This window comes from Tiliqua scincoides, chromosome 14 (genome assembly GCF_035046505.1).
Source record: "Tiliqua scincoides isolate rTilSci1 chromosome 14, rTilSci1.hap2, whole genome shotgun sequence".
In the NCBI taxonomy this organism is placed as follows: domain Eukaryota; kingdom Metazoa; phylum Chordata; class Lepidosauria; order Squamata; family Scincidae; genus Tiliqua; species Tiliqua scincoides.
Window position 1 is genome coordinate 2073201 of NC_089834.1, and position 26010 is coordinate 2099210.

The 26010-nt window shown below is 52.8% G+C and overlaps 3 protein-coding genes across 3 annotated transcripts in view; 1 reads left to right on the forward strand and 2 right to left on the reverse strand.

The window, feature by feature from the left end:
* Positions 1–279: 279 nt before the first annotated feature.
* LOC136634308 (hydroxysteroid 11-beta-dehydrogenase 1-like protein A) lies at positions 280–6485 on the reverse strand. Its single transcript, XM_066609786.1, has 6 exons — positions 5899–6485; positions 3219–3349; positions 2435–2546; positions 1571–1759; positions 1087–1230; positions 280–978 (listed from the first exon to the last, which is right to left on the reverse strand). The coding sequence occupies exons 1-6, from the start codon at positions 5978–5980 to the stop codon at positions 764–766; spliced, it is 873 nt and encodes a 290-aa protein (XP_066465883.1). The 5' UTR covers positions 5981–6485; the 3' UTR covers positions 280–763.
* Positions 6486–6959: 474 nt separating this feature from the next.
* Positions 6960–17277, forward strand: ACADS (acyl-CoA dehydrogenase short chain). Its single transcript, XM_066609758.1, has 10 exons — positions 6960–7070; positions 8812–8975; positions 10222–10371; positions 10849–10960; positions 12725–12876; positions 13829–13999; positions 14947–15084; positions 15311–15406; positions 16153–16209; positions 16728–17277. Exons 1-10 carry the CDS (start codon positions 7013–7015, stop codon positions 16878–16880), a joined length of 1251 nt encoding a protein of 416 aa, XP_066465855.1. The 5' UTR covers positions 6960–7012; the 3' UTR covers positions 16881–17277.
* Positions 17278–21645: 4368 nt separating this feature from the next.
* The window catches only part of SPPL3 (signal peptide peptidase like 3), a 58421-nt gene continuing 54056 nt past the window's right edge, over positions 21646–26010 (reverse strand). Inside the window, exons 10-11 of the mRNA XM_066609961.1 lie at positions 24787–24896; positions 21646–23189 (exon numbers count right to left, since the gene is read on the reverse strand). Of these exons, the coding sequence (XP_066466058.1) occupies positions 23118–23189; positions 24787–24896 (182 nt within the window). The 3' untranslated portion in view covers positions 21646–23117. The remainder of the gene's footprint in view (positions 23190–24786; positions 24897–26010) is intronic.

The window sequence follows — 26010 nt, forward strand, 5'->3', positions numbered from 1 at the left end:
GATCCCCCACCCAGGCCTCAGAGGTCAGCTGTGGGGAGGGGATTTCTTCACCCTTCCTCCTCCTGGCTCCTTCCCTGTGCTTGCCCCAGTCCCCAAGGAGCAGACACAGAGCAGCCTTTGGGCAGTCTGTCCAGAAGGCTCTTCATCACTGGCCCCACCTCCTCTAGCTGCGAATCCTAGGCTTCTCCTTGGGCTTTTCTTCTTTTGCTCCTTGCTGCATAGAAGCTGCTGGTGTTTAGAGTTCAACTGTGCAAGTGCTGGTTGAATATATAGCCTTTATTTTCATTCCCCAATTACGATCTACACAACCAAATTTATTGTTGCCTCTTTTCACCTGGCCTCCCTCTTCCTTTTCGTGCCACCCCACTGAGGTGCCCCATGGCAACCACCATGCCTCTCCCCCATGCGCTCACGTGACGTGTGTCTTCTTCACCACATGCTTGGTGACTGCGGTTCTTGGTGTGCAGACCCATTGAGTGTTGGCAGGTGCCTGGGTTTCCCCTACTTTTCATGCTCCCTGATGGGCAATAAATGCGGTGGAGACATTTCCTGGTCTAAAAGGTTAGAAGTGCCCTCAGATAAAGGACCGTCTCTCACACCACAGGTACTGGGTCTCTTGTCCCACCAAAGTGACAAAGTGTTTGAAAATATTCGGTATGGCAGGTTTTGAGGAGGGAGCCACTCCTGACCCTGGGATTTGTAATGTGGTGGAACACAACCCTTGGCCACACTGAAGGGTGATGGATGGATGGGGGGGGGGCATTTATAGGATGTTCTCCACTAGGTAGGATCTTCTCAGCAGCCACTCCAACAGCTCTGGCACCCAGTCCTTCAGCAACAGGATGGGCTTCAGTGGCCAGTAAGGGTAGACCACTTCTCGCCGTCTCATCACACCCCCCTTGACGATTTCCTGGGCGCAGGTCTCTTTGGGACTTGCCTGCATGGTGATTTTGCCACCTACGACCTTCAGGGCAGTGTCTGCAGGACAGAGAGCAAAGGAGGGGGTGTCACAATCCTGGGAAGGGCTCCAGGGGGACAAGAGGACAGGGGAGAGCAGCAAAAGAAACCGGCAGTCTTGTGACTTACCGGTGTTGATGTACCCCAGCACAGCGACTGTCACATCCACAGGGATTTTTCGTAGGTGCAGTTCTGCCCGCAGGCTGCTGTAGAACCCTTCCAAGGCAAATTTGGTGGCGGCATACGGGACGGAGAACGGGGATGGGATTCGGCCTGAACCCGAGAGAAATGCAAGCTTCAGGAGGTGCTGCAGCTTTTGGGGGGTCAGAATGATTTTCTAGGGAGCCTCTCTGAATGCCGGGCGCAAGGGAGTGGCAACAGGGTACAGAGATCTTGCTGCGTGCTCCCACGAAATCACCTTCAGAAGGTTTCAGAATGTATTTTTTGTTATGTGGCTGCCTTTGGCAACCAGGTTAAGTGGAGGAAAAGAGGTCAGAACAATGTGCTGAATGTATAAATGTATTTACGGGCGGATGTTCTGGATTACTCAGTCCCAGGCGTCCGACTTCAGCAAGGTGTGTGCTACCCCCTAACTGGACCTTGTTTTTCGTACCGCTCAATGAGGAGACGACGACAATGCCCCCCTGTGACTCTCGCAGCATGTCCATCGCGGCCACGGTCAGCTGGGCGTAGCTGAGGAAGTTGACGGTCATGGAGCTGGTCACAGACTCCATGTCACCCTCAAAGGGACCGAACCTTACGTCTCCTCCGGCGTGGTTCAGGACTAGGTAGTCCAGACCCCCTGAGAGAGAGAGAGAGAGAAGGGCACAGAGATGTAGACCAGTACTTGGAGGAAGAGGGACTGGGCCTGCTTTCTCCCCAGAGCAAGCTGCAGGCCGTGACTCTATGCCTCAGAGTCCAGTCCTTTCATTGGACAGGAGAATCATTGCACCTTCCTACCCCAACACCCCTTTCTGCTTACAGCTGATTTTCCTGCCACTGGTCTCTCTGGCCCTGCAAGGAACACCTTCCATTTTGGTGGGTTGTGGGCAGCCGAGCACCTGAGGGGCTAAAAATGCAGATCCCAGAAGGACTGAGCAAAGAACTGTGTGCTGAGAGGCAGTCTGCAGACAGGGGCGCAAAGCCCAGGGTGTGATGGAGGCTGTGGGAGTGCACTGCAGGAACGGAAGAGGGCAGGACAGCTGGCGAGCAGGGAGGGAGGGAGGGGAGCCTGCATCTGTCCCTTGTCCAGACAAGGCTCCGGCCTTTCAGCTCAAGCCTGTGCAGCCCAGCCCGGGCAGGGAGGCCACACACAACCTCCTCTGCTTGTGTGTGGTGCTGCTGCCATTGCCAGCATCATGGATTGACCAGAGCTGAATCCTACCAGGGTGGAGAGGTGGGGGCCAGGTGTTGCGAGCACGGCCAGGTTGGGTGTGGGGCAAGGCAGAGATGGAGGAGCAATAACCTCAGGACCCACCCAGCTGACTCCTGGCTTCCTCAGCGAGCTTCTGGGCAGCCGTCAGGTTGTGCATGTCGGCCAAGACATAGCGGGCAGAGGCAGACCCCAGGCTGAGACACTTTTGCACCACCTAGAAGGGAAAGGGGCATTTAAAAAAACCCACATTGGCCAGTGCCTTTGGCAGGGATGATGGCAGCCTCAAGAGGGGCCAGGCTGAACTGCTGCAGCAAGAAGCCATGCCTTGAAGACAGGCACTTGCATGGCCTCCTCAAACTCAGCTCATGGGGGCAGGAAGCCTTGTCCTCACTGGATGGGTAATGTGTTTGGGTCTACGGTGCCATCAGGGGACATAGCGCTTTCCATGGAATGAGAGGTCAGGTCTCTGCCCCAAGAGGCTTACAATCCAGAAAATGACACAACACGGGAAGGGGAGGGACTTGGAGACAGGGGAAGCAGCTGTGCTGAGCGTTTGGCAGGGTTTCTGAAGAAGGCTGCTCAAGTTTGCACGGATCCTGCAGTGTGCCAATTGCTACCCTCTTTAGCAGGTGCACCCCCCCCCCGTAGTGCCCCTTCTGCTCCTGGTCCACAAAGAAAGTGGAGTGGAAGAGGAATCATGCAGGAGAGGAGCATGCCTCTCTCCTCCCCTCTTCCATTTCAGACCCAAGAAAGAGGAGGAGCAGAAAAGGCAGGTGGAAGCAGGTCTCCACCTACCAATCTGCCAGTGGAAACTTGCCTCTGCTGGCCTCAGGGCTGGTCTGGGTACTGAACTCTCCCAGAGGGCCTCAGGGAGCTCCCTGCTTACCTCCTGGAGCCGCTTCTCACTCCTAGCAGTCACCATCACGTGGGCCCCCATCCGTGCAAACTCGTAGGCAATCTGCTCCCCGATCCCCATGCTTGACCCCGTCACCAGAACACGCTTTCCTCGCACCATTTCTGCGGGCAATGGAGATGGCTGTCAGGAAACGGTTTCTCTTGCTTGCCGTGGCCTGCCCACTTCCCCCTGTCCACCTGGTTTCCACCTCCTCTCTCTACCTCCACACCTTCCAGGGAGTGGGAGCAGTGGAGATCAGCAGGTGGACAGAGATGGGTGCCCCCACCAATATTTCTGCCTGAGGCGCCTGCCTCAGTTGGCCTCTTGGATGGGCCAGCCCTGTGTTCAGCGATGAGGTCATTGGCAAGCGCCAAGTTGGAAAGCCATGGCAGCCTCCCCATGGCTATGATCGCTGCAGGCAGTGACGTGTACCTTGAATATCTGATGCTTTTTATGTTCAGATTTTGCACAGCAAGGCCTGGGTTCAAATCTCTGCCATAGGGCTCATTTAGTCTCTCAGTCAACCTACCGTGCAGGATTCCTGTGAGGGCAACATGGGGCTTGCTCCCAGAGACACACCACTGATCGTTTCAGAAGTGGGGGGGGGGGAATCTTGCCCTGGAATCAAGCCCTGTCTTGTCAATGGTTTCCAAAGTGTCACATGTGGGGGGGGAGGGGAGTGCAGCTTCTCACTGTCAGCTCTGCCCAGCAGACTCAGTCCAGGCAGGGAGGAGGGAGGAAGCACTCTGGACTCTGCCTTTCAGGTCACCGAACTCCCCAAGGCAAATTCCAAGGCCGGTTGGAAGTTCAGCCTACAGAATCGCCACAAATGGGGTTCTGGACTTTCCCCGCTGGGGCCCTTCTAGGCGGGGCATTCTGGGATGGCCACACCTTGGTTCATTCACCCTTTGTGAAGGGTTCACATGACATCCTCTTGCCACCCCTGTGTTTTCCCACTTAATCAGCACACTGATTCACGTGCACACTGACTCTTTTTTCTGAGTACAGCAGTGCACTGACCACAAAGCCATGGATTGTGAACTAGCAAAATGAACAGCCCAGTCCTAACAACACCCCCCTCACTGATGCAGCCGCACCAATGGAGCATGTACTGCATCCTGTGGGGTGGGGGGGGGCGGCAGTCCAGAGGCTTCCTCGAGTCACTTTGATTCCCTTACTCTTGGGAATGGATCTGTGCCAGCTGTTTTGCTCATGCAAGTCTGAGGAGAGGGAAGGGGACAGGGTTAGGATCTGATGCATGCTGGTGCCACCAAGATCCTCCCCTTCTGCTCACCCAGGAACACTCCCATTTCTTGCTGCCATGCCCCACTCACTCCTTGCCACTCCCCACCCCACCTGCACTACCAGGTAGCCAGCAGCTCTCTGCATAGATGATGGAAAGAGGAAAAAGGGGGGAGCAGGATGGTCAGTCAATTGTGTCTCCCAGACATGCTATATTCACTGCAGTGTGCAGGGCTGGCCCATCCATGAGGCCAACTGAGGCAGTTGCCTCAGGCAACAGGTTGGCAGGAAGTGCCCGTCTCTCTCTGCCCATTCATCTCCAATGCTCCTGCTCTCACTCCCTGGATTGGAAAAGGAAGCAGGGGATTGATCAGAAGAAGAAGTGTGGAGGAATGTATCCGACATGCTGGCCCACGATTCTGCTCCTTTCCACACTTCCTCCTCTGCTCCACCCCGCATCCTTTTCCATTCCGGAGAGTGGGAGGAGCGGAGACTGTCAGATTAGCAGGCAAAAGGGTGCAGTGCTTGGCATGCCACTATAGGCACCTGGAGGCGGTGTGTGGAAGGAGCCTTGCACTTCTTTGTGTGCCTGCGAGAGAACAATCAACAGCCGATCAATGCCACAAGGAAGCTGCCTGGGCATTTCTGTAGGTCCCAAGTGGCACCCTGATGCTCGGGCCCTGCCACCTTCCACAGTTACGGAGGGGGTGGGGCTGACAGCCATGCCAGGGGCGCACTGTGACGCCCCCAGTGCCAATGCTGAGAACAGGAGAAGATGTTTCCATCTAGTGCAGCTTCTTCTGTCCCACAGGGGCCCCACCAGACACTACAGGACAAGAAGAGACCTGCAACCTGGTGCCACTCCCTTGCATCTGGCATTCTAAGGTAGCCCACTTCTAAAACCAGGAAGCTGCACATCACCATCATGGATGGTAATCTCCCTCTGTCCAATCCTCTTTTCAAGGCATCCCAGGCCTTCAGGTTCCATCACCACATCCTGTGGCAAGGAGTTCCACAGATCAATGACACACTGGGCAAAGAAATATTTCCTTTCGTCTGTTCCAACTCTCCCAACACTTTCGGTGGCTGTCCCCTACTCCTGGTGTTGTGTGAGAGGGAAAAAGAACATCCCTCTACCGACCTCCTTGGTGGTCTCCACCTACCCCTGTGGAAAGGGCGTTCCTGCACTGGCTCCCAGCCCTCCATGCAAGAGTCATGCACACCTTTGGCCATGTCGAAATCTGCTTGTGTTGCTGCATTGCCGTAGCACGCCAAGGGCCGAACCTTGTGGGTTACTGCAGGTCCCCAGGACCAGCTGGCTGCCCACCTGGGGCTCATTACACAGGTGATTGTGTACGCATGACTCTCAGGGGCTCTCTGTGGCGGGGGGGGGGGGCTGTTTGAAGCAGACGCCTTGGGTGCCACTCACCTTCCGAAAAGGTTTCCCGGGTGTAGAAATAATAAGCGCAAAGGCCGACCAGGAGCGAGACCAGGATCCTGAGAGCTGCCATGCTTGCGGCGGGAACCCACCCTGAGTGAACACAGTGAGGGAGGAGAGGCAGGATCCCATTCCAGCCCTCCCCCTCCAGTCAAGGGCTGCAGGGCACCCCCACCCCGGGGAGGAGCTTTCCCTGCTGAACTCTGCTCAGGTGAGGGGCAGCCAACTCCAGAGACTCCCTCCAGAAGGAGGCTCTCTGCACCTGCCTGGGCTGGTCAAAGGAATCCAAGAGCAGCACTGGGAAGAACCTGGCCAGGCTGATGATGCTGATGCCGTCATGCTGGTCAGTGGGGAGGCCACACCTGGAGCGCTGCGCACAGTTCTGATCACCACGTCCCCAGAAGGACATGGTGGCGCCGGGGAAAGTGCAGGGAGAGCAGTCCAAAGGATGGCTGGGCTGGGCACCTCCGCTGTGGCGCTGGGCCCACCACTCGGTTTCCTGGCCGACCCCTGGGTCTGGGCTTGGGCGGAGGGAAGGGAACAGCCCTCCGTCCCCCTCTCCAGCACTGCAAGTCCCAATCAGGTTGGTCCTGGCTGGGACACCCCCCCCCGCCAGACATGCTGCGACCCCTCAGCAGTCTCGGAAGAGGCCCTCCCAGGCCCTGTGCAAGGGCCAGCAGGGCGCCCCCCCCCCGCCAGGGGAGATGATTCACCCGGGGGCCGATCTGGCTGCCTCTTCCACCTCCTCCAGAACCCGGGCCAGCTGCCAGCAGACTCCCGGCAGGGCACGGATGGACCCCCACTCAGCCCAGCCCCCTAGGCCAGCACAGGAGCAGGCACGTGGGGTGGGGGGTGCTGGGCAGGGGGCAGACTTGATGAGCCCAGCAACCCCTTGCAGAACCCCTAGAAACCCCGCGTGACGCGTGTCGGGCGCATCCAGACGAGACGAGCCGTGCACGCGAGGCGGGGGCCCGCACCCACGGGCAAGACTCGTCCGTCCCGCCTGCGCCCTTCCTCCGCCCCGGTCTCGGCCCGCCCTCGGAAGGCGGAGCGGAGGAGGCGGGCAAGGGCAGTCCCGCAGCGCTCGGGGCTCCTCCTGGCCGGGATGGCGGCGGCGGCGGCGGCTCTCCGGGCGGCGCGCAGGGCGGGCTCCGCGGGCGGAGGTGGGGAGGGCGCTCAGGGGGGCTCCCTCTGCGGGGGGCGGCAGGGCGCTGGGGCAGTCGGGGTCGCGGCTGGTCCGGCCCGGTGGGCGAGAGAAGAGGCTGCTGCCTGCTCCCCTTGCAGAGCCTCCCCCGGCAGGGGCAGTCTATCTGCGCACGCGGAGTCCGGCCAGAGCCCGTTCTGGAGCCAAGGGGGGGGCTGCTGCTGGGCGCTGCAGGCTCTGGCCAGGCGCCCTTCAGTGCCGCCAGGGGAGGGGGCATCTCTGGGTGCCGGGAAGGAGGAGCAGCCAGGGGGCTTCCCGGCAGCTGCTCTTCCCCAGAGGTGGGGACTGTCCAAAGCCGGGGCACCCTTGACCCCCCCAGTAGGCTCGTGGGCGCCAGCCCTGTTTGGGGGTCCGCTTGTGCAGCCGCACCGCTGTGCCCACAGCTGAGCTGGCCAAGGGGGTGTTTTGGATGGTGCCCTGTGGCACCAGGAAGCAGCCCCTCTGAGCAGGAGGGTTTGGGGGCTCGGGAACAGAAGCACATGTAGTGACAAGTGGGGGCGGAGGGACAGCACCATGTGGGGAACCGTGATGGTGCCCCTTGGCTGCCTGGGGGGCCGACTTGGCATGAAGCAGCTGTGGGGGCGTGTGTGCCCCTCTGAGCAGGGGAGCAAAGCACATCTAGTGACAGGCTCTTGGAAAGAATCATGCAAGAAACCAGCTTGACACGGCCAGAGTAGGCCTTGGGCAAGATGGTGGGCTTGGCTGGGCAGGAGGCCCTGCTTGTCCCATGTCTTGCCCCCGGCACAGGCAGCTGGGGTTCTGGGGGAGGGTGCGTGGCTCCACTCACCCTTGTTCTCAGTTGGCAAGGAGCCTCCGGGTGCCTGTTCCGCTCTCCTCCCTCTCGGATTGCAGCTCCTCTGCCCACCACCGCCCTCTGTTTTACAAGCAAGGTGTCTTTACAGGCAGCCAAAGCTTGCTTCAGCTCAGGACTTTGACCCCCAGCCCCCACCCCACAGAAAGGGGCCATGTTAGGACCCCAGGCCAGCTGCGGAATTCACCCTCTCAGCAGGGGGAGCTGGTTTCTGGAGGCTCTTTGTGTAGCCCTTGCCAGACTTGGCTGGAGGTCTTTGGCTCTTGCCCCACAGCATGGCACATGCCCCACAATTGCCACATCTCAAAAAGGGCATAGTGGAACTCGAGAAAGTGAAGAAGAGGGAGACCAGAATGATGACTGAGCTGGGGCACCTCCCTTACGAGAAAAGGCTGCAGCGTTTGTGGCTCTTCAAGCTTAGAAAAAAGGCACCTAAGAGGGAGATATGACTGAGATGTTTAAAATTATGCAGGGGATGGATAGAGTGGTTAGAAGGACATTCTTTTCCCTCTCACATAGGACCAGAACCAGCCACCAAAATTGAGTACTGGGAGAACAGACAACAGGGAATGTTTCTTTATCCAGTGGAACTCCTTGCCACAGGTTGTGGAGATGGTGTCTGGCCTAGATTTCTAGAAGAAAACTCAATCTAAAGCTATGATGACTATAAGCTACCTCTAAAACATGAAAGGTGCAATCTCTGAATGCCAGAGGCAACGGAGTGGCCACAGGATATATGTCTCTTGTCCCGAGTGCTCTCTGAGGTATCCGGTGGGCCACTGTGACAGACAGGAAGCTGGACTAGACAGGCCCTTGGCCTGATCCAGCCGGGCTCTCCTTTTCTTCTGCCTTGACCCTCTCCAACCTCCTTGTGTTATTCCACCTACAGCGTGGACTTTCCACTATGCGCGACACCTGCACACTGTGTACCAGGCTGCAGAATTGCCAGAGACTCACCAGATGCTCCGACAGACATGCCGGGACTTTGCCGAGAAGGAGCTGGCCCCCATTGCCGCTCAGCTGGACAAGGAGCACCGCTTTCCTGCCGAACAGGTGAGCAAGGCTTGGCCTGGTGGCAGCTGATAGGCCTGTTGCAGTCAGGACAGAGGCACAGGCTAGGCCGAGCGAAGCGCCCTGGTTGCTTTGAGCATTGTTCCCCTTGGCTAGATCCGGATCTTCACACCATCCAGATCGAGCATTAGCCCCTGTTGATTTACAAAGGGCTGAGTGCACTCTGAGTAGATTCACTCCGCAAAGCCAGAGCCATTCCACAGCCTGTCCAAGTCCATTCTCTGGCATGGCTGACCCTGCCACTATTGGACTTTAACAGATTGGCAGCCCAATCCTAGGCAGGTCTACTAAGAAGAAAGTTCCATTGGGTTCAATGGGGCCTACTCCCAGGGAAGTGCGCAGAGGATTGTAGCCACAGTCTCACAGTCATGGTGAGGGTTAGGAAATGGAGACTCTTGGCTGCTTATCAAGGAATCCTCTTGGCTTCTTAGTTGATTCTGCTTAAATATTTGCAACCTTAGGGGCTAGCAACTTGCTTGTTTTGTTTTGTTTTTAACAAAAACCTTTCCAGGAAGTGGAACTCTGGGCCTGCTTCCATCTTCTGTAGCAGCTCTGGCTTAACTTAACTGCTTTTTATGTTGCTTGAACTATATGTTGCGCTGGTCTGGGGGCTTCGATGCAGTGGTGTAGCTAAGGCTTCTGCTCCCCAAGGTCAAAGAAGGTTTTGTAACCCCCCCCCAAGACAAAATCAAATTTAATTTATAATTTATAAATAAATAGTTTTCTGGCCATAACTTCTGATAGAATACAGGTATTCCAATGGGGTTTATTTCATTGTATTTAGCATTAAATTACCTTTCCAATGATATATAACATGATGGTATTTGTACATACCAAGGTTTTCACAATTTTGGCACCTAGTTTCAAGCTAAGCTTGTTGCCTGGTGCAATTGCTACCCCCTGCAACCCTTAGCTATGCTGCTGCTTCGATGGTTTATTATGTTAAGCTGTCGTGAGCAAAGGTTCTTTGGAGAGGTGGTGGATGCGATTGTAAGTAAATAAAGCCCCACAATTCCATGCTGTATTTTTTAGGAGTGGGGCACTCCCACAATAAAACAACTGACTGTTATTCTGCGGGGGGGGGGGGGGGGGATAAACTCTGGTTCCTTCCAGCTGGAGCAGGTGTGCACAACCTATATTGGCTGCAAATGGCATTGAATTTGGTTTTTAACATGTGGTCTCGCTTTCCCTGGTCGACTCTGTGACTTTGTCTTACCTGTCTGTGTAGGTGAAGAAAATGGGCAGCCTTGGGCTGATGGCAATGGATGTGCCTGAGAAGTATGGTGGAGCAGGGCTGGACTACCTGGCCTATTCCATCGCCACGGAGGAGATTAGCCGGGGCTGCGCGTCCACCGGGGTGGTCATGAGTGTCAACAACGTAAGCTCTCCTTCTGCTGTTGCATGTCGTTTGTCTGTGGAACTCTTTGCCACAGGATGTGGTGATGGTGTCTGGCCAGGATGCCTTTCAAAGAGGATTGATGGAGGAAAAGTCAGTCGTGGGTTACAAGCTGTGATGGGTTTGTACAACTTCCTGGTTTTAGAAGTAGGTTGTCTCAGAATGCCAGATGCAAGGGAGGGGAACAGGATGCAAGTCTCTTGTTGACTTGTGTGCTCCAGAGGCATCTGGTGGGCCACTGTGGGATACAGGAGGCTGGACTAGATGGGCCTTTGGTCCGATCCAGTGGGGCCTTTCTGATGTTCTTATGAGTTTGTCTGGGTCTCCAATCTTTTCCGAATGCTTCAGCTTTCTGTCCTGCTGTGGGACAAATCTGATGGTGGGGGAAGTGGGTCACTTGGCATTCTGGGCCTGAAGCATGTCAGTGGGGAGACTGAGAGAGCTGTTTTGTCTCTTCAGTCCCTCTATCTAGGACCAGTTCTGAAGTTTGGGTCTGAAGAACAGAAGCAGAAGTGGATTTCTCCCTTTACCGGCGGGGACAAAATAGGCTGCTTTGCTCTCAGTGAACCAGGTAACCTGTTCCTCTTTCACCCCAGCACAATGTCTTTTCCAGGGGGGGTGTGCTGGTGCTTCTTCTGCATTTTGTTAGATTGTGAACTCTTTGGGGACAGGAAGCCACTCAGTTACTTGGTTTGCTCTGTAACCAGCTGTATGAAATTCTTTGTTAGAAAGCGGTACATAAATACAGTGGGTCCTCAGTATCTGTGGGGGACCCCCCCACAGATGACAAATTCTGTGGATAATGAAATCCAAACCAGGCGGGCGGGGGCACAATGCTGCAGTTACACTAACCTGGGGTCCATGCGTGACCTCCCCATGCCACAGAAGACCTCCTGGGTGCTTCTTAAAGGCACTTCTGGTCATGCTCAGGATGCCTTCTGAGGCCCTCCAACCATGGGTTTGGCATCCACAGATATTCAAATCCGTGAATGCCAAACCCACGAATAAGGAGGGCCCACTCTATTCTTAATATAAAATAAGACCACACAAATCAAGAGCTACTAGTAATTAAGAACCCACACTGTAGTCTGAGCCTCTCTGATGTTCACCAGCAGACCAGGGCTTAGAGATACTTTTCAGTTTTTGTGTCCTGCCTGGGTCTCCACTCATATATTTGCTCTTCTCTCTGGGATGCAGCAGCCTCTCAAGGCATGATGGGAGGACCCAGCTAGCACAATCAGGAGCTTATCACCAAACTGTGGCTACAGATATTGGTTCGTCAGCCCCAAACCAACCATTGAGGGGCAGCCATGGATGCAGATGATAAAACAAACCCTGGTTTAGGTATCAAGCCATGGTTTTCTTCTGTGTTTGAACCCAGCCATAGAAGAATATATTTGACTAGAAACTTGTTAGAAAAAAAAACAGTAAAGTTGTTTCATTCAAAGTTGTTTTTTATGATGAGAAAAAAAAAATCAATTCCTGGCTGGGGCCACAGTCTGTGTGGAGTATGCCCATGTCTCCCCACATTCTCCCCATGTCTGTGTGGGTTTTCTCTGGCCCTATTTATTTCCTTGTTTATTATTTATTTCAATGTTTATTATTTTTCTGTGTCTTTCTTTGGTGATGTTCATGTGATCAGAAGTATGTTCTAAGAAAGTAGCTCTTGTTTACATGTATCAATTAGCCTATGGTAAACTGGGTTTCATTTTAAGTCATTTCGCTTAAAGTTGCCGTTTCCGAGAACTTACAGACAACCTTAAGGGAGGGCTTGCTGTATACGACATCTGAAGATTCCCAGGAAGCTAAATTTTGCTGCCAGTCTTGCGTCCTGTGCTCTTCTGCACTCCTGCAGAATTGTGGCAGGCACACAGCCCTGGTGCTCAGTGCCACAGCATTTAGCCACACCTCTCTGGCTCAGAATGGATGTGGCCAGTTGTGACAAGAGTCATGCAAAACGTTTCTCCAGGCACTGAAACATGATCTTAGGATCAGCTGCGAAACTTGGCGTGCGCAGGATGTAGGTGTTACTTGGAGGGCTGGGCACACGTTGGGGCTATCTCCTTTGACCACCAAACTCTCTCTCCAGCCACTCTAGCTGGTGTTTTCACTTCAGATGTGCAGCTGTGTGAGCGCACCATATTATGTAATTACACGTAAACCTGGGGACCAGCAAGTGGAGCACAACTTGGGCATCTGCCTGCTCAGAAGGGAGATGGTGGGTGTCACCTGAGGCCTGCATCAGTCAGGGCAGTTCTGGGCCAGGCAGAGAAGCGCCATTGTGTATCTCTTGGTCAGGAGTGTTTTCTGCTTCCTTGCATGGCACCTCACAAAGGTAACGGCAGTGATGCGGGAGCGGCGGCGACGGTGGCCCGGCTGGTGGGTGACGAGTGGGTCCTGAATGGCACCAAGGCCTGGATCACCAATGCCTGGGATGCTTCTGCGACCGTGGTCTTTGCCACCACAGACAAGTCCCTGAAGCATAAGGTGAGCGCAGAGGGCTCAGGGTGTGTCTGCTTGGATGGCGCACCCTTGCGGATTCAGCATTCAGACAGAGAGAGAGAGAGAGAGCTACACCCAGCAGAGAGTCCATAGCAGTGGCTGACTGTCCTCCATTGGAAGGGGGGGGCTTATGAAACAGGCTCCTTGGTCCTCTCTGTTTCCTTATGCCAGCCAAGTGTGTCTGTGTGTTGGGCCTGCAAGTCCCCCCTTAAGACATTGTAGTTCCGTCTCCACAGCAGCCAGCCAGATGCCCACAAGCAGGGTGTGTTACGGTAACAGTCCTCGCCTCTTCTTGCTCCCTACAAGACAATATCCAGACGCAGAATATTTCTGCACCTACCATCACAGTTGATGGCAATCAGTAGACTCTGGGGAGTTTGTCTGATCTCCTTGCAAAGGCTGCTGAAATCTCCTCCCACCTGGGGCAGTGAATTTGATTTATTTTACTATGTAAACAGCTTCATGAGCCACTTTGGTTGAAAAACGGTATATAAATATTAATAATAATAATGATATTTCTTTGCCCAGCATGTCATTAACCTGTGGAACTCCTTGCTACAGGATGTAACAAGGCCTAGACGCTTTGAAAAGAGAATTGGACAGATTTATGGAGTCAAACTCCATCATAGGTTGTAAGCTGTGATGGGTACATGCAACTTCCTTTTTTTTAGAAGTAGACAGAAGTAGTCTTTGATTGCCAGATACAGGGGAGTGGCCACAGGACGCAGGCATCTTGTGGTCTTGTGTGTTCCTTGAGGCATCTCGTGGGGCACTGTGGGATGCAGGAAGCTGGACTAGATGGGCCTTTGGTCTGATCCAGCAGAGCTCGCCTTATGTTTTTAAGTGGGCAGCAGAACCCAGCAGGTCCTCAGATAGGCAGACCACCAACCTGCCTTTGTGCAAAGGGCAAGTGTGACTGTTATCACTTTGCTTGCAGGGCATCAGTGCTTTCCTGGTCCCCATGCCAACCCCAGGCCTGTCCCTGGGCAAGAAGGAAGACAAGCTGGGCATTCGGGCTTCGTCCACAGCCAACCTCATCTTCGAGGACTGCCGCATCCCCAAGGCCAACCTGCTGGGAGAGCAGGGAATGGGCTTCAAAATTGCCATGGTGAGTGGGGAGGGGTGGGGGGTGCTACTGAGCAGGACCTGCCTGCATGGAGAGGGGGGATTCTGGCGTCTGTGCTTAGAGGAGGTTCGGGTACACTCTGAAGGCACCTCTGCTTGGCAGGGCTGGGGAAAATAGCTGTCTCAGTGCGCAAGAGACTGCAGGGCTGTTGGCAGGGAGAGTGCCGGGCTAGCTGGACCAGCGGTCTGACTCTATTCCTGACTTCAGGCCTCTCTTTCTCTCCACACCCCCCCGCCCCAGTTGATTCAGTGTTGGAGCACCACTGAGAACTACACTGGAGAACTCAGTCAAAGGGGCCAAGAGGAGGCATTCTGGTTGTGACCTAGCTTAGATCCTCCTTAGATCATGTTCCTTCTGGAAATGCAGGCGTCGCTTGCACTCGCTCCTCCCCTCAGCCCCCCCAAAGCTCTACAGAGTTCTGGGGGGGGCTGAGGAGGTGCCAGTGCTGGCTGCAGAGCCCAGGTGTCTCCTGAGACCAGGCTCTTGTCACAGCCCCTGGGATGAGATACTGGCACTGGCTCTTTGGGGTGGGGGATAGGAAGCAGGAGCAAGCAGGTCACTAGCCTGGTCTAAGGCTGCCAAGGTGCGTTGCCTTGACCCCGTGAGATGAAAACTGGCTGTTAATCTGACCTCTTCCCTGGGAGTTGTCGTTCTGAGAGGGACACCCACTTAAGTCTCCTCTCCAGAAGGCAACTGTAAAGCATCTAGTTGTGCCTGCCTCTCTGGATCCTCCCCAGTCCTGCTCTGACTGCTGAGTGGGGCAGGAGGGAGGCTGCTCATGTTGCTCGGATGTCTCCCCCCTTTGAGCTCTGGGGCCTTCTTGGAACCAGAGGGGGTTGCCGGGAGTCAGTGAGGCAAGCATGGCGGCACCTTGACCTCCTCTGGCAGCTGTTCCTGACTGTGGGGTTCTCCCCACTCCTTTTTTCTAGCAAACACTGGACTCTGGCCGGATTGGAATCGCCTCGCAGGCGCTGGGAATCGCTCAGGCAGCCCTGGACTGCGCCGTGGACTACGCAGAGAAGAGGCAGGCCTTTGGCTCCCCCATCACCAAGCTGCAGGCCATCCAGGTATGCTGGGAGGTCCAGGGACGGTTTTGGAGGACCTTACCCCGTCTGGCAAGGTCTGCCTCCCACTTGACTCCTCTGAGCGCAGGTCTGAAGAGGCCCCTGCAGTGGGTGTCTGTGTGTGGGCCAGTAAGATGCTCATCATTGCACTCTTGCTACTTTGCTGGTGTGCGTCACACATCAGTGGAAGGGGCTGTCCAGCCACCCACGTGTGTGTTTGTCTCCATAGTTTAAGCTGGCTGACATGGCACTGGCCCTGGAAGGTGCCCGCCTGCTGACCTGGAGAGCTGCCATGTTAAAGGACAACGGGAAACCCTACACCAAAGTAAGGTTCAGTGGCTCATGGGCTTCTTGCAGCATGCCAGAAATGCAGGTTGAGCCAAGTGCTCCTCGTGTGGTTAGATCCCTCTAGGCCTGGAAGGTGGCCTGGGGCCTGGGACCAGAGTGCAGATCGCACTCAGAGGCAAGGCAGGGACTAGCTTTGCTATAGAGCTAGTGGACGGGGGGCAGGGGCTGGGGGCTGCTCCGTGTTACCCTTTTTCCTAAGGCTGTGATCTTCAGTGTTTAAATCATCATGGCACACCGACCTCTATGGTCTTTGCCTCTTGTGCTGTCACTTGCGGCTTCTGACAGACTTTTATGGGTTCTGTAGCTCTGTTTCTAGGGCAGTTCATTACTGCAGACAGTTGCCCTAGAAACAGAGCCACCAAACCCGGAAAGGTTTTCCAGCAATTTTCAACTGCTGTGCTCCAAACACCAGTGTTGAAAATCTCTGTAGGTGTGGGAGGGAAGGAAGGGCCTCCTGAGAGGGCCTTTGCAGTGGTAGCCCCCAGGTTTTGACACTTCCCTTCTGGGGGGGGGTCCATTGGCCACCCCCCCCTGCTGGATTTTCAACACCTAGTACACATTGTTACTCAAGCAGGCATTTTTTTTTGTATCTTGCTGCTCCTAACACCCAGATGGGTTTTTTTAATTTTTATTTGGTGGGGTTGATCTGGGCTTTGCAAATGTGTATATCCGATGCTTGTTGTGCACCTGGACAGACAGCTCAACTGATGTCTTTCCAAACAGGAAGCTGCCATGGCCAAGCTGGCTGCCTCCGAGGCTGCAACGGCCGTTTCCCATCAGGTAAGCAGCTCCCTCTCCTGCCCAGCTGGTACAGGACACACAGAGGCCAGTTCTGATCACCAAGCAAGACTTGAAATGGTTTAGATCAGGGGTTTCTGAGGTGGGTCACTGAATGGCTTCAAACAGGAGCCGTTCTGGAAACTGAAAACTTCTCAGGAGCTTCTGGAGAGCTCCTTCTGCAGCCCTGGGCCAGGCGGCAGCCCCACTCTGGCCTGTAGAGGCCATTTCCAGTTTTCTTCCAAAAAGCACAAGTGGCTTCTGGAGGCCATTCTGAGGCCAGTGGGTCTGCAGCCTGGTGTGACCCAGGGGAGCCCCTTGGAGGCTCCCTCCAGCACTACCAGGAGTGTCAAGGATGAGGTAGGTTGCAGCTGAAAAAGTCTGAGAACCAGAGGTTTCAATGCAAGTTGCAAACTAACTGTGCCTTTGGTAGGAAGGTTGTTGGACAGTTCCTTTTGCACCTGTTACAGTGCCCTGTGGAGGGCAGCAGCTCCTAATGGTGACAGTGGTTTTCCTTCCAGGCACTCCAGGTCCTGGGAGGGATGGGCTACGTGACCGAGATGCCTGCAGAGCGCCACTACCGGGATGCTCGGATCACAGAGATCTACGAGGGGACCAGTGAGATCCAGAGACTGGTGATTGCAGGGCAGTTGCTGAAGGAGTACCGTGGCTGAGGCAACCAGCTCGTCAGCGCCTCCTGCCTGTCTGCCTGCAGTTTGTGCAAAAGGATTGCTGTAGCTGTTGGGCACAGAGGGGGAAGGCCCTCATTCCTGGTTTCATTCCTTGGAGGACTGACTTTGCACAGCACCCAACTGGATGGGTTGAACCTGCCCATCTTAATCAGCACGTGGGTTTTTAATTGGTGGTGAGGATGGTGTGAGGGCCCTACTGGCAGAAGCTGCACAACGTTGGGGGGGGGGAGTATGAAGTCAGTTGTCGTCGTCCCCCACCTATGAGCCTGGTCAGAAAATGTGAAAGTCCAAGTGCCTTCTAGCCCCTCAATGAATAATTGCACTGCACTGTTTTGATTCCTCCTTTCAGACTGCATTGAATGAATTTCCACGTATTGGACTCATGTGTATGAAATGTTTATTTCAACTGCTGATCCTGCTGCAGCAGCAACCAGGTGGTTGGGGAAGGGGACAAATGGAGCTCAAAGCACAAGGAAAGAAGAGAGTCTGCTCAGGCCTTCCTGCCCAAGTGATCCTAGAAGGAGACACAGGCCTGCCAGTTGGGGACAGCAATCTCGTAGTAGGTGTTGAGGGTGTGGCCAGAGGCTTTCAAGGGACAAGAGGTTGGCCGCGGGCCAGAAAGAGGCTTCCTACGGGCCAGGGTTTGGAGACCCCTGATTTACAGCCTAGTCCTATCCCCCATTCATCCCCTTATTCTGAGTAGAGCCAAAGGACTGCTGTCCTGGTCCATTTCCCAGAGAACACAGCCTAATGCCACAGCTGGACACTTTTACCACTTAACAGATTTTTTTCCTCGTGTCCAGTCCCTGCTCTCTATCCCTCCCCTTTCACTGCCACGCAATTGCTGGTGCTGTAGTCAGATTGCTGCAAGATGTCAATAGCTGGCCTCTCCATTTTACACTGATGCACTCCTTTCCCCCACCCTCAAAACCACTGAGCATGAGTGTGTCATCCTTTTTTAAACTGATGTCCCAACTTCCAGTTATTGCATATCTAGCCCCCAATCAAGCCATGTATTGCCACACCTCTATTTTGCCCATCTTCTCCATCCATGACAGTCCACTAGTTTTTGCCATGAGCCTCTACATTTGGTCCATGCACATTCAGTTTGCGCCAGGGGTGCACGTCACACGTGGTAGAGGACAATTGGCAGCAGCATCCCACGAGCCTAAACATGTATGCATGGCCTCCATTAACTGCCATATCAGGATCAACCTCTTGGCCAACCTCACAGGACCCTTAAAAGACACTTACAGGAAGCACACTGAAGCTCGGCTGCAGAATAAATACAGCTGACTTTTTTTTGGGGGGGGGCAACTGCTTGCTCTGAGAATGCACAATTCTTCAGATTCTGTGCGCTTTACAACAGGTCACTTCTGTTACCTGGTGGAGATGAGCCATAAAATTGCTTCCTCAACAGAGCCAAGTCAACATAGAGAATAGCAACTCAGAGTGTAAAGCAAGCAGACAGAGCTGTTGTTGAACCCATCAAGACAGCCCAGCCAGAATGCAGAGTACAATATTTTGCCTCTTCATCGTTTTCCCCTGAATGACTGCCAATGAAGAGATTGTTTTAAACAGCATTCAAAGGAGGATTCAGAAGGAACCAGGCCCTGGGAAAGGACAACTCAATTATCTGTAATTTCCACAGTTGATCGATTTTTTTTCCCTAGAGCCACAGGTAAGTACATTAATAGGTACTTGCAGGATGCTGGCACATTAATGACAGAGGCCTGCAAAATTTTTCAGAATGTATGATGGTTTTACATGATTTTGGGGCACTGATTCCAAAAGTGGCCTCAGTTTTGCCCTATCACATCTAGTTTTGGGGATAGAGCATATCCTCCAAGTCAGGAGTGTCCAAACATTTTGGCAGGAGGGCCACATCATCTCTCTAACACTGTGTCAGGGGCCGGGGGAAAAAAAGAATTAATTTACATTAAAAATTTGAATAAATTCACATAAATGAATTTATCAGAGATGGAACTTACAAGAATGAATGAAGGTCTTGCAGTAGTTCAAGGCATATAAAAGGCCTTGCACAGAGCAAGGCCAGCCTTTCCTTCACTGACACTGCTGCATCACAGATGTTAAACAGCAAGTAGCAGAGGGAGCCCTCATCCTACAGCTCAGGCGAGAGGTCAAAACAGGCATCCTCATGCTGAGAGCAGTTGTGTCGGGCCAGCATGGGCTCCAGCAAGTCTCTGGAGGGCCAGAGGGTCATTGGAGACTAGGGGCTCCCCAAGGGCCTGATTGGGAGCCCCCAAGGGCCGCAAGTGGCCCCCAGGCTGGGGTCTGCACACCCCTGCTCTAAGTGAACGATACAAGCAGCTACCTCGCGAGGAAGCCTATGCCTTGGCTTGGGCAAAACCGAGGCCATTTTTGGAATCAGCATCCCAAATATACCCAGGCATAGGTCTAACTTTTAAGACAGCAAAATGTGGGGTCATTCTGTGATGTTATAACAACTGGGCAAGATTCCACTACAGTATTTTGAAAGTGCTGACAAAAGCAGCAGCAGCAGCAGTTAGAAGAAGGGGGGGCCTTTCCGCCAAATTCCAGTGCATGTTGCATGAGCGATGAAGGGGCCTTCCATCCAGGCTGGGCCAAGCACCAGTGTGCTGTTTGCATCCCAGTCTCTTGCCCTTCTCCCCTCCCTGGATTTTGCTCACAGCAGCAATTCTTATACTCACTGCCTCAGGGCACCTAGAATCACTGGAAGGGCAGCCACTACACAAACAAAATAACTGCAGTCTGAAGGTAAAACCCAAGCTGTTTTGCTTGAGGAGGAAGAAGGAGCAGAAGCAACATGAGCCTTTCAATTTAACATGCAAGTTTCTGGCCCTCATGACTATCGGCAACTTACAAACACAGGAACTGTGTCAGAAAAGCATCAAGGGGGCTTCTTTGCACTCGGCACCCATTGCCCTAAAAAGCCAAGTTCTTGATATTTTGAATTTTGGATCATCATAAGATAGGCAAAGCAAGTGAATATTAGAACAAAGCACACAAGCATATTCAGAAGAGAAAAAGAGGTATGGGGGAGAGGGTCCCCCACCACACAACACTTCCAAGTTGTGTTTTTATCTCTTTGCAGATAACCAAACTGAATTAGGTTTTCATTCCTACATCTCTCACTCACACAAAAAGACCAAGTTTGCATTCCACACTTCATTGGTGAAACTTTTGAAAATAACCTCTTGCTGACAAGTTTAAAACTACTGCCACCAGCACACACTTTCTACAGCCCCTTTTCAAAGGAATTTTGCCTCCTCCAAGAGCATGATCTGTCAAAATGGGGTTCCAGCACAGGTCTCCTTTTAAGAACAGTTTGTTAACAACAGAGATGGAAGGAAGGAAAGACAAACGTGGAAGGCAAGAGCATTTCAGGCTTAGTCAGACTTTGACCTGAGTTAGTGTAAAGTATTGTGAGGAATTCTGTACAGCTATTCCCAGATCCAGTTTAAAACAGCCAACCAAAGTAAAGGTCATCCTTTTCAGTTTACAGTCAGCTGTTCCCAAAGCGTGTATCATGAGGCATTTGCTGGGGTGTCACAAGCTGCTTGCTACCCCAGCAGCAAGACTGTGGTGCGGTACTTCAAGAAGTGGCAGGAGGCTCAGTGCGGCAGGCAGACCTGGACAGCACAAAAACTGTCTGCTGCAGAAAGCCAGCTCACCTGCCCTGCCCCTCTTAATGCTACTTGGAGGCTTGCGACAACCTCCGAACCCAAACGGAGTGGCCAGTCACGTCATCATGCGACATGTTCCGCACCACCACCACTCCCTTCTGGCTTCCAAGGACATTGCAGCCCCACAAACTTTGGGAACTGCTGCTTGCAGTGCTTTTGCTTGAGGGCTCCAGAATTTTTGGAAGAAAACCACAGCCATCCTTTCCACCTTGTTTTCCAAAAGGCTGCTTGAGAAGCCAGCGGGTTTATATTTGCTGCTGTTTCATAGCTCCCAGCCCTGCTGGATATGTCCACACGTCCATCTAGCCCAGGAGTCACTCTTGAGACACTGGCCAGCCAGGTGCCTCTGGGAAGCTCACATCACCAGGCAAATTGCAGAGGCAGCAGCAAGGTCCCATTTAGCAGGATAACCAATCCACAGCAGGACTGCAGGCCTTGGGAATGCAAGAGGACTGGGCCAAACTCAAGGTTTCTTTACTCAGTGTGTGGTTGGTCTGAGGAACTCCTTGCCGCAGGATGTGGTAACGGCATCTGGCCTGGATGCCTTTAAAAGGGGATTGGACAAGTTTCTGGCAGAAAAATCCATTATGGGTTACAAGCCATGATGTGTATGTGCAACCTCCTGATTTTACAAATGCGCTATGTCAGAATGCCAATGCAAGGGAGGGCACCAGGATGCAGGTATCTTGTTGTCTTGTGTGCTCCCTGGGGCATTTGGTGGGCTGCTGTGAGATACAGGAAGCTGGACTAGATGGGCCTATGGCCTGATCCAGTGGGGCTGTTCTTATGTTCTTAACTACAATTCCCAGGAAGCCTTGCAGGTCTCTTGTTATCTGGTGTGCTCCCTGGGGCATTTGGTGGGCCGCTGTGAGATACAGGAAGCTGGACTAGATGGGCCTATGGCCTGAACCAGTGGGGCTGTTCTTATGTTCTTAAGGTGCTCCGTTTTCTCATCAGAACTATCATCTCAAGGGCACAGACCTCCAAGCCAGGTTGCAAAACAGGCAACTTGCTTCATTTTGAATCCAGCAGTAGATCTTTTCACCATTAAAATAATGCAGCCAGGACAGTTTGGTTAGAAAAGTCCACGTTTTAACAGACTCCCAGGTACAAAGCAGTCATCACAAACTTTGACCAATCACAACAGCAGAGGGTGGGGGTTTCTCTCTTGCTCTGTCTTTTTCCCCCCCCAAAGGGCAGAGAATGGGAAAAAATACAGTACACTAATGGAACAATGCAAAAAAAAAAAATACAAAAAAAAAATAGAAAATAGAAAAAATGTATTTACAAGTCATACATTACTATGATCAGAACGCACAGAGACAACGGCTGCTATAATACACGCACTGGGTCAGGAAGAGCGCTTACTAAAAACCTGCCATTGATAAGTTGTAAAAACAAAGCAAACCCACAAACAAAAGGGCCAGGTGTTGGGTGGGGTGGGGTGGGGGGAAGGATGAGGCCGAGGGCATCCGCTCCGTCCCTCCTTTAAGTTTGCTACATTGATTGAAACCAAAATAATCCCCCCAAATCCAGGGGGACACTCAGTACAAAATACTACACTGTTGTTGGTTGGTTGTTTTCTTTTAAACTGAAGCTTCACTCACAGGGTGGGGGGGGGGAGACAGCAGTGTCTTTGCAGATTCATATACAAGAAAGCCACAGTAAACTGCTCTACATGCTCAAAAGTACAGCAAGCCCCTCTCTGCTACAAAGCATGATCCTAGCAAGTTTTTCCTTTGCGGTTATTCATACACACACACGCATCTTTGCGTGTGCACAGGCCTGTGTCTACGTGAGTGTATATATATTATATATACTTAATTATATATATAAATATATAAAATATATACACACATGCATGTGTGCGTGTGTACAGAAGTCGTGCCCTTGTTCACTGCAACCTGACAGCTGGGTGGTGGCAACGGGGACTCCTCACGACCAAGTCTTTTTATGTTGTGTGCTGCAAGAAGTCTCTCAATGTCTGTGGATTTCATCAGTCACCTCACGCCACAGAAAATGCTTAATAATCCAAAGGGGAAAAAACCCAAGATATTATAGTGGCAGAAGTAGTACTGTCTCAGTCCTCTTGGAAACGGATAGTCCGACAGAAGACTGGTCCCAAGCACTTCCAGAGTTCTCCAAGAAACTCCAAGAACTGTGACCGTTTCCTCCTTGTAGTGTTCCTCAGCGGCTCTGCTGCGCCCACTGTCAAGTCTGCCTCCTCTTCCCCAGAGAAAAAACCTGATGGTCTGGCCAGGATCTGTCCAAAGGAGGAGGGGGAGGAAGAGGAGGAGGCGGCTGCCGTGGCAAACCATTGTCCCAAGCACCAAGACGGGTGGGTGGGGTGGGAGGAAGCCCTCCAAATTGCTGCTCTTTCCACCACTCGATGTCACAAGTTTGTTTGTACAAGTTCCATCAGCCAGTCGTTCTCCCGAGTTTCAGCCCACCGTCGGGAGACAACCAAGCTGTGAGCCAAAAAACACAGACAGACCAAGGCAGAAGTTCTGGTCAATTTCCACCCGTTCCATCATACCTCCAGGAAGCGTGAGCTGCTGGACTTGGAATGGAATGGTTCAGACCACATGCGACGCAGATCACCCTAAACAGAGGGGGGCAGGGGAGAGAGAGAGTGAGTGTACAGTGTGAGACAGCAGGGGAACAGGGAGCACTGTCCACCCAAATCCCCTCCAACCAGCTACAACTGCACCAGCTCTCAGCGTCATCTTCAAGCTCCAAGCCCACCTGGTCCTACTTTCTGCCCCCCAATTCTATACTTCTTCCCTGGCCTTTCCATTTTCAGGCACACCCCCTGTCTGGAACAGCCAACAGCATCAAAATCAATCCCCCAACTCTGGCAAAGTCTTGCTCGCATCATCATAATGACAGAGTGACGTTGAAGAATCTGAGCCCCTGCACCACTGAAACCACTTCTGACCAAGACTTAGATGGGACATGAGTGAGAGACTGTCTAGAGACCTTGCATGGCTGCTCCAAAGTCTTTGGGTAAAAAGTTAGACTCCAGCGTTACCTGGTCTTTGCTTATGGCTCCCACCTCCCCTCCCTCCCCTCAGGGTACAGGAGGGCCCCATATCCGCAGCGGATCTGTTCCACTGCCACCCCCGTGCTCTGCAGAAACTGTGGATCAAAGGGGACCCTATAAGTACAATGCTCTGTGCCTTCCCCCCACCTGCCCTCTTCTTTAACAACCAGACATGTTTCTTGCTTTTACAGACACTACAAGAACACCACAACAAGCAGGCAGGCAGGCAGCCTGCAGGTTAGGGAGACTAAGCAAACATGAACAGGAAGTAGGACAGTTCCTGCTTCCTGTTGATGTTCGGACTATGATCCCCTAATTTACAGGCTGCCTGCCTGCTTGTTGTGTTGCTCTTGTTGTGCCTGTTAAAGCAAGAAACATGCCTGATTGTTAAAGAAAACAGAAGGTAATGAGCAGAGCGGAGAGGGGGAACATGGATACCTGCAACTGACGATACCAGATCTGTAGGTACAGGGGGGTGCACGTTCTATTCCACTCACTTCCACCCATCTCACTCTGTCTGGAAAATCTACTGGGTGAGTGAAAAGGATCTTTGTGCTATTTGAGACACAAGGCTACCTTATGGACATGCAGTCCATATTAGAATGCCTAGTAAGACATTTAAGTACACTTGGGCTGAAATCCTACGCACATTTACATGGGAGTAAGTCCCAATGACTTGTCAGGAGCTTACTTGCAGACATGCCTAGGATTGCAGTGTTTGCCTGTTTGAGAGAAACTAATCCTCTGCTTCTCAATAAGGTGCCCATCCCAAACGGAGTATCAGTCACCAGCCTACAATAGCAAAAAGCCTCTTCTCCACAGCGATTCTTTGTCATGTGCCAACAAAGTCCTTTGCCAAAGTTCAGCAAACAAGGGCTGAAGAAACACAAGCCACTGTCAAGGAATTTCATGGCGGGGGGGAGGGGCAAAAGAAGCAATCAAGAGGAAAACCAGGACCTCACTCTCTAGGGTGGGTAGATGCTGACTGACAGCAAGTTCCTGGCTTCTGCATGTTCTGGGCCCCTGGGGTAGATGCTGGGGCACAACTGTACTGGCACCTACCAAAAGACTGTGGCTTCCAAGCAGTGCTCAGCACCCCTCCCCCAGCATGTATGCACTGGAGGCTTCCCACAGACCCAACTCCCAGGAATCTCACCTTTAGATAGGCCATGGTGAGGAGTGGCAACAAAGTGAAGGGTACCAGGTAGAGTAGTGCAGGCTGGGCAGCCCTGTGGATGCGGGAGGCGACTGTGGCAGTCAGAAGTCCTGCAGAAGAGGAAAGAGTACAGCGTCAGGGTCCTCTGAAGTGGCTACAGCACTTGTTGCTCTCATTTCCTTAATTAGCACCTGCTGGTTTTAAACCTTCAGTTCCATCCCTGGGACAAACTCCTGTGTTCCGCTGCCCATGCAAGAGGAGAGGGAAGAAAAAAGAGGCAGACAACGCCCAAGGGACTCCAGCACTTCACACAGACCTTGGATAGATCGGGACAACCTCAGCTGTTGTCTTCAAAAGCAGGCAGCTTCTTACCTCATGCTGATGGCCAAAAGTTTTCAAACATGGGATAGTGTATGGGGAAGGCCTGTGGCTCAGCAGAAGGTTGGGCAAGGACCCCAGGTACCATGGGGAGGTTGTTCTGTCAAGGAGCCCCCCCATCTCTCCTGAAGCGTCCTGCCCACCTTGGCTTCCTTTCTGCTAAACTCCAACTGCAAAACTTGTGTACTGACCAGACTTCTAGTGCTCAGGTTTTTGCAAAGCAAACAGAAAGTCTTGCAGAGTTGATCTCCACTCTTTCTTAGGAGTTCCCTGACACAGAGTCTAGTTTATAATTTAACATCTCAGAGGTCTCAAATGAACACAGAAATTGCAAAGACAATCTCTCTCCCGCTTTGATTCCACTTGAGACCTCCTGTCCCAGAAGTTCATGTGCTTGGACTCCCCTTCTGTACCTCTGTGTTGCAAGCCACAACCTATTCAGCTCTGGTGAAGTCAAATCACCTGCAGGCCACCAGACAAAGATACTAAAGTGGCGGGTGGGGGGTGGGGTTCTATTCTCTTTCCTGAAGGATATCATCACAGTCCAGCATATTGCCAGTTTGTAAGCAGACTTATAATCTGCTTTGATCTTTTAAAAATTCAACTGAAGTTCACTGACCAAATGTCTAGAGATGCTATTCAAGGTGCCTGGAATTTTTATGCATGGAGACATGCAACCTCTCCCCGCATTCAATGGACTTCCATGCAGCCAAAAGATGGAGTTACACTGACACTGAACAGTGAGAGAATCAGTGCTGCTCCAAGACTGCACAGCAGTTACCAGCAGACACGCAGCACAATGGAGATGCGGCCTGGGGAGTTTGCATGCTTCTTAGGTTTTCTTAC

Excerpts from the sequence above, each read along its gene's own strand:
- ACADS (XM_066609758.1), top strand. The coding sequence starts at position 7,013 with ATGGCGGCGGCGGCGGCGGCTCTCCGGGCGGCGCGCAGGGCGGGCTCC. Across the intron at positions 7,071-8,811 it reads GGCGGGCTCCGCGGGCGGAG|CGTGGACTTTCCACTATGCG; the intron begins GTGGGGAGGGCG and ends TTCCACCTACAG. Across the intron at positions 16,210-16,727 it reads CAACGGCCGTTTCCCATCAG|GCACTCCAGGTCCTGGGAGG; the intron begins GTAAGCAGCTCC and ends TTTTCCTTCCAG.
- LOC136634308 (XM_066609786.1), bottom strand. The coding sequence starts at position 5,980 with ATGGCAGCTCTCAGGATCCTGGTCTCGCTCCTGGTCGGCCTTTGCGCT. Across the intron at positions 2,547-3,218 it reads GTGAGAAGCGGCTCCAGGAG|GTGGTGCAAAAGTGTCTCAG; the intron begins GTAAGCAGGGAG and ends TTTCCCTTCTAG. Across the intron at positions 1,231-1,570 it reads CGTCGTCTCCTCATTGAGCG|GCCGAATCCCATCCCCGTTC; the intron begins GTACGAAAAACA and ends TCTCGGGTTCAG.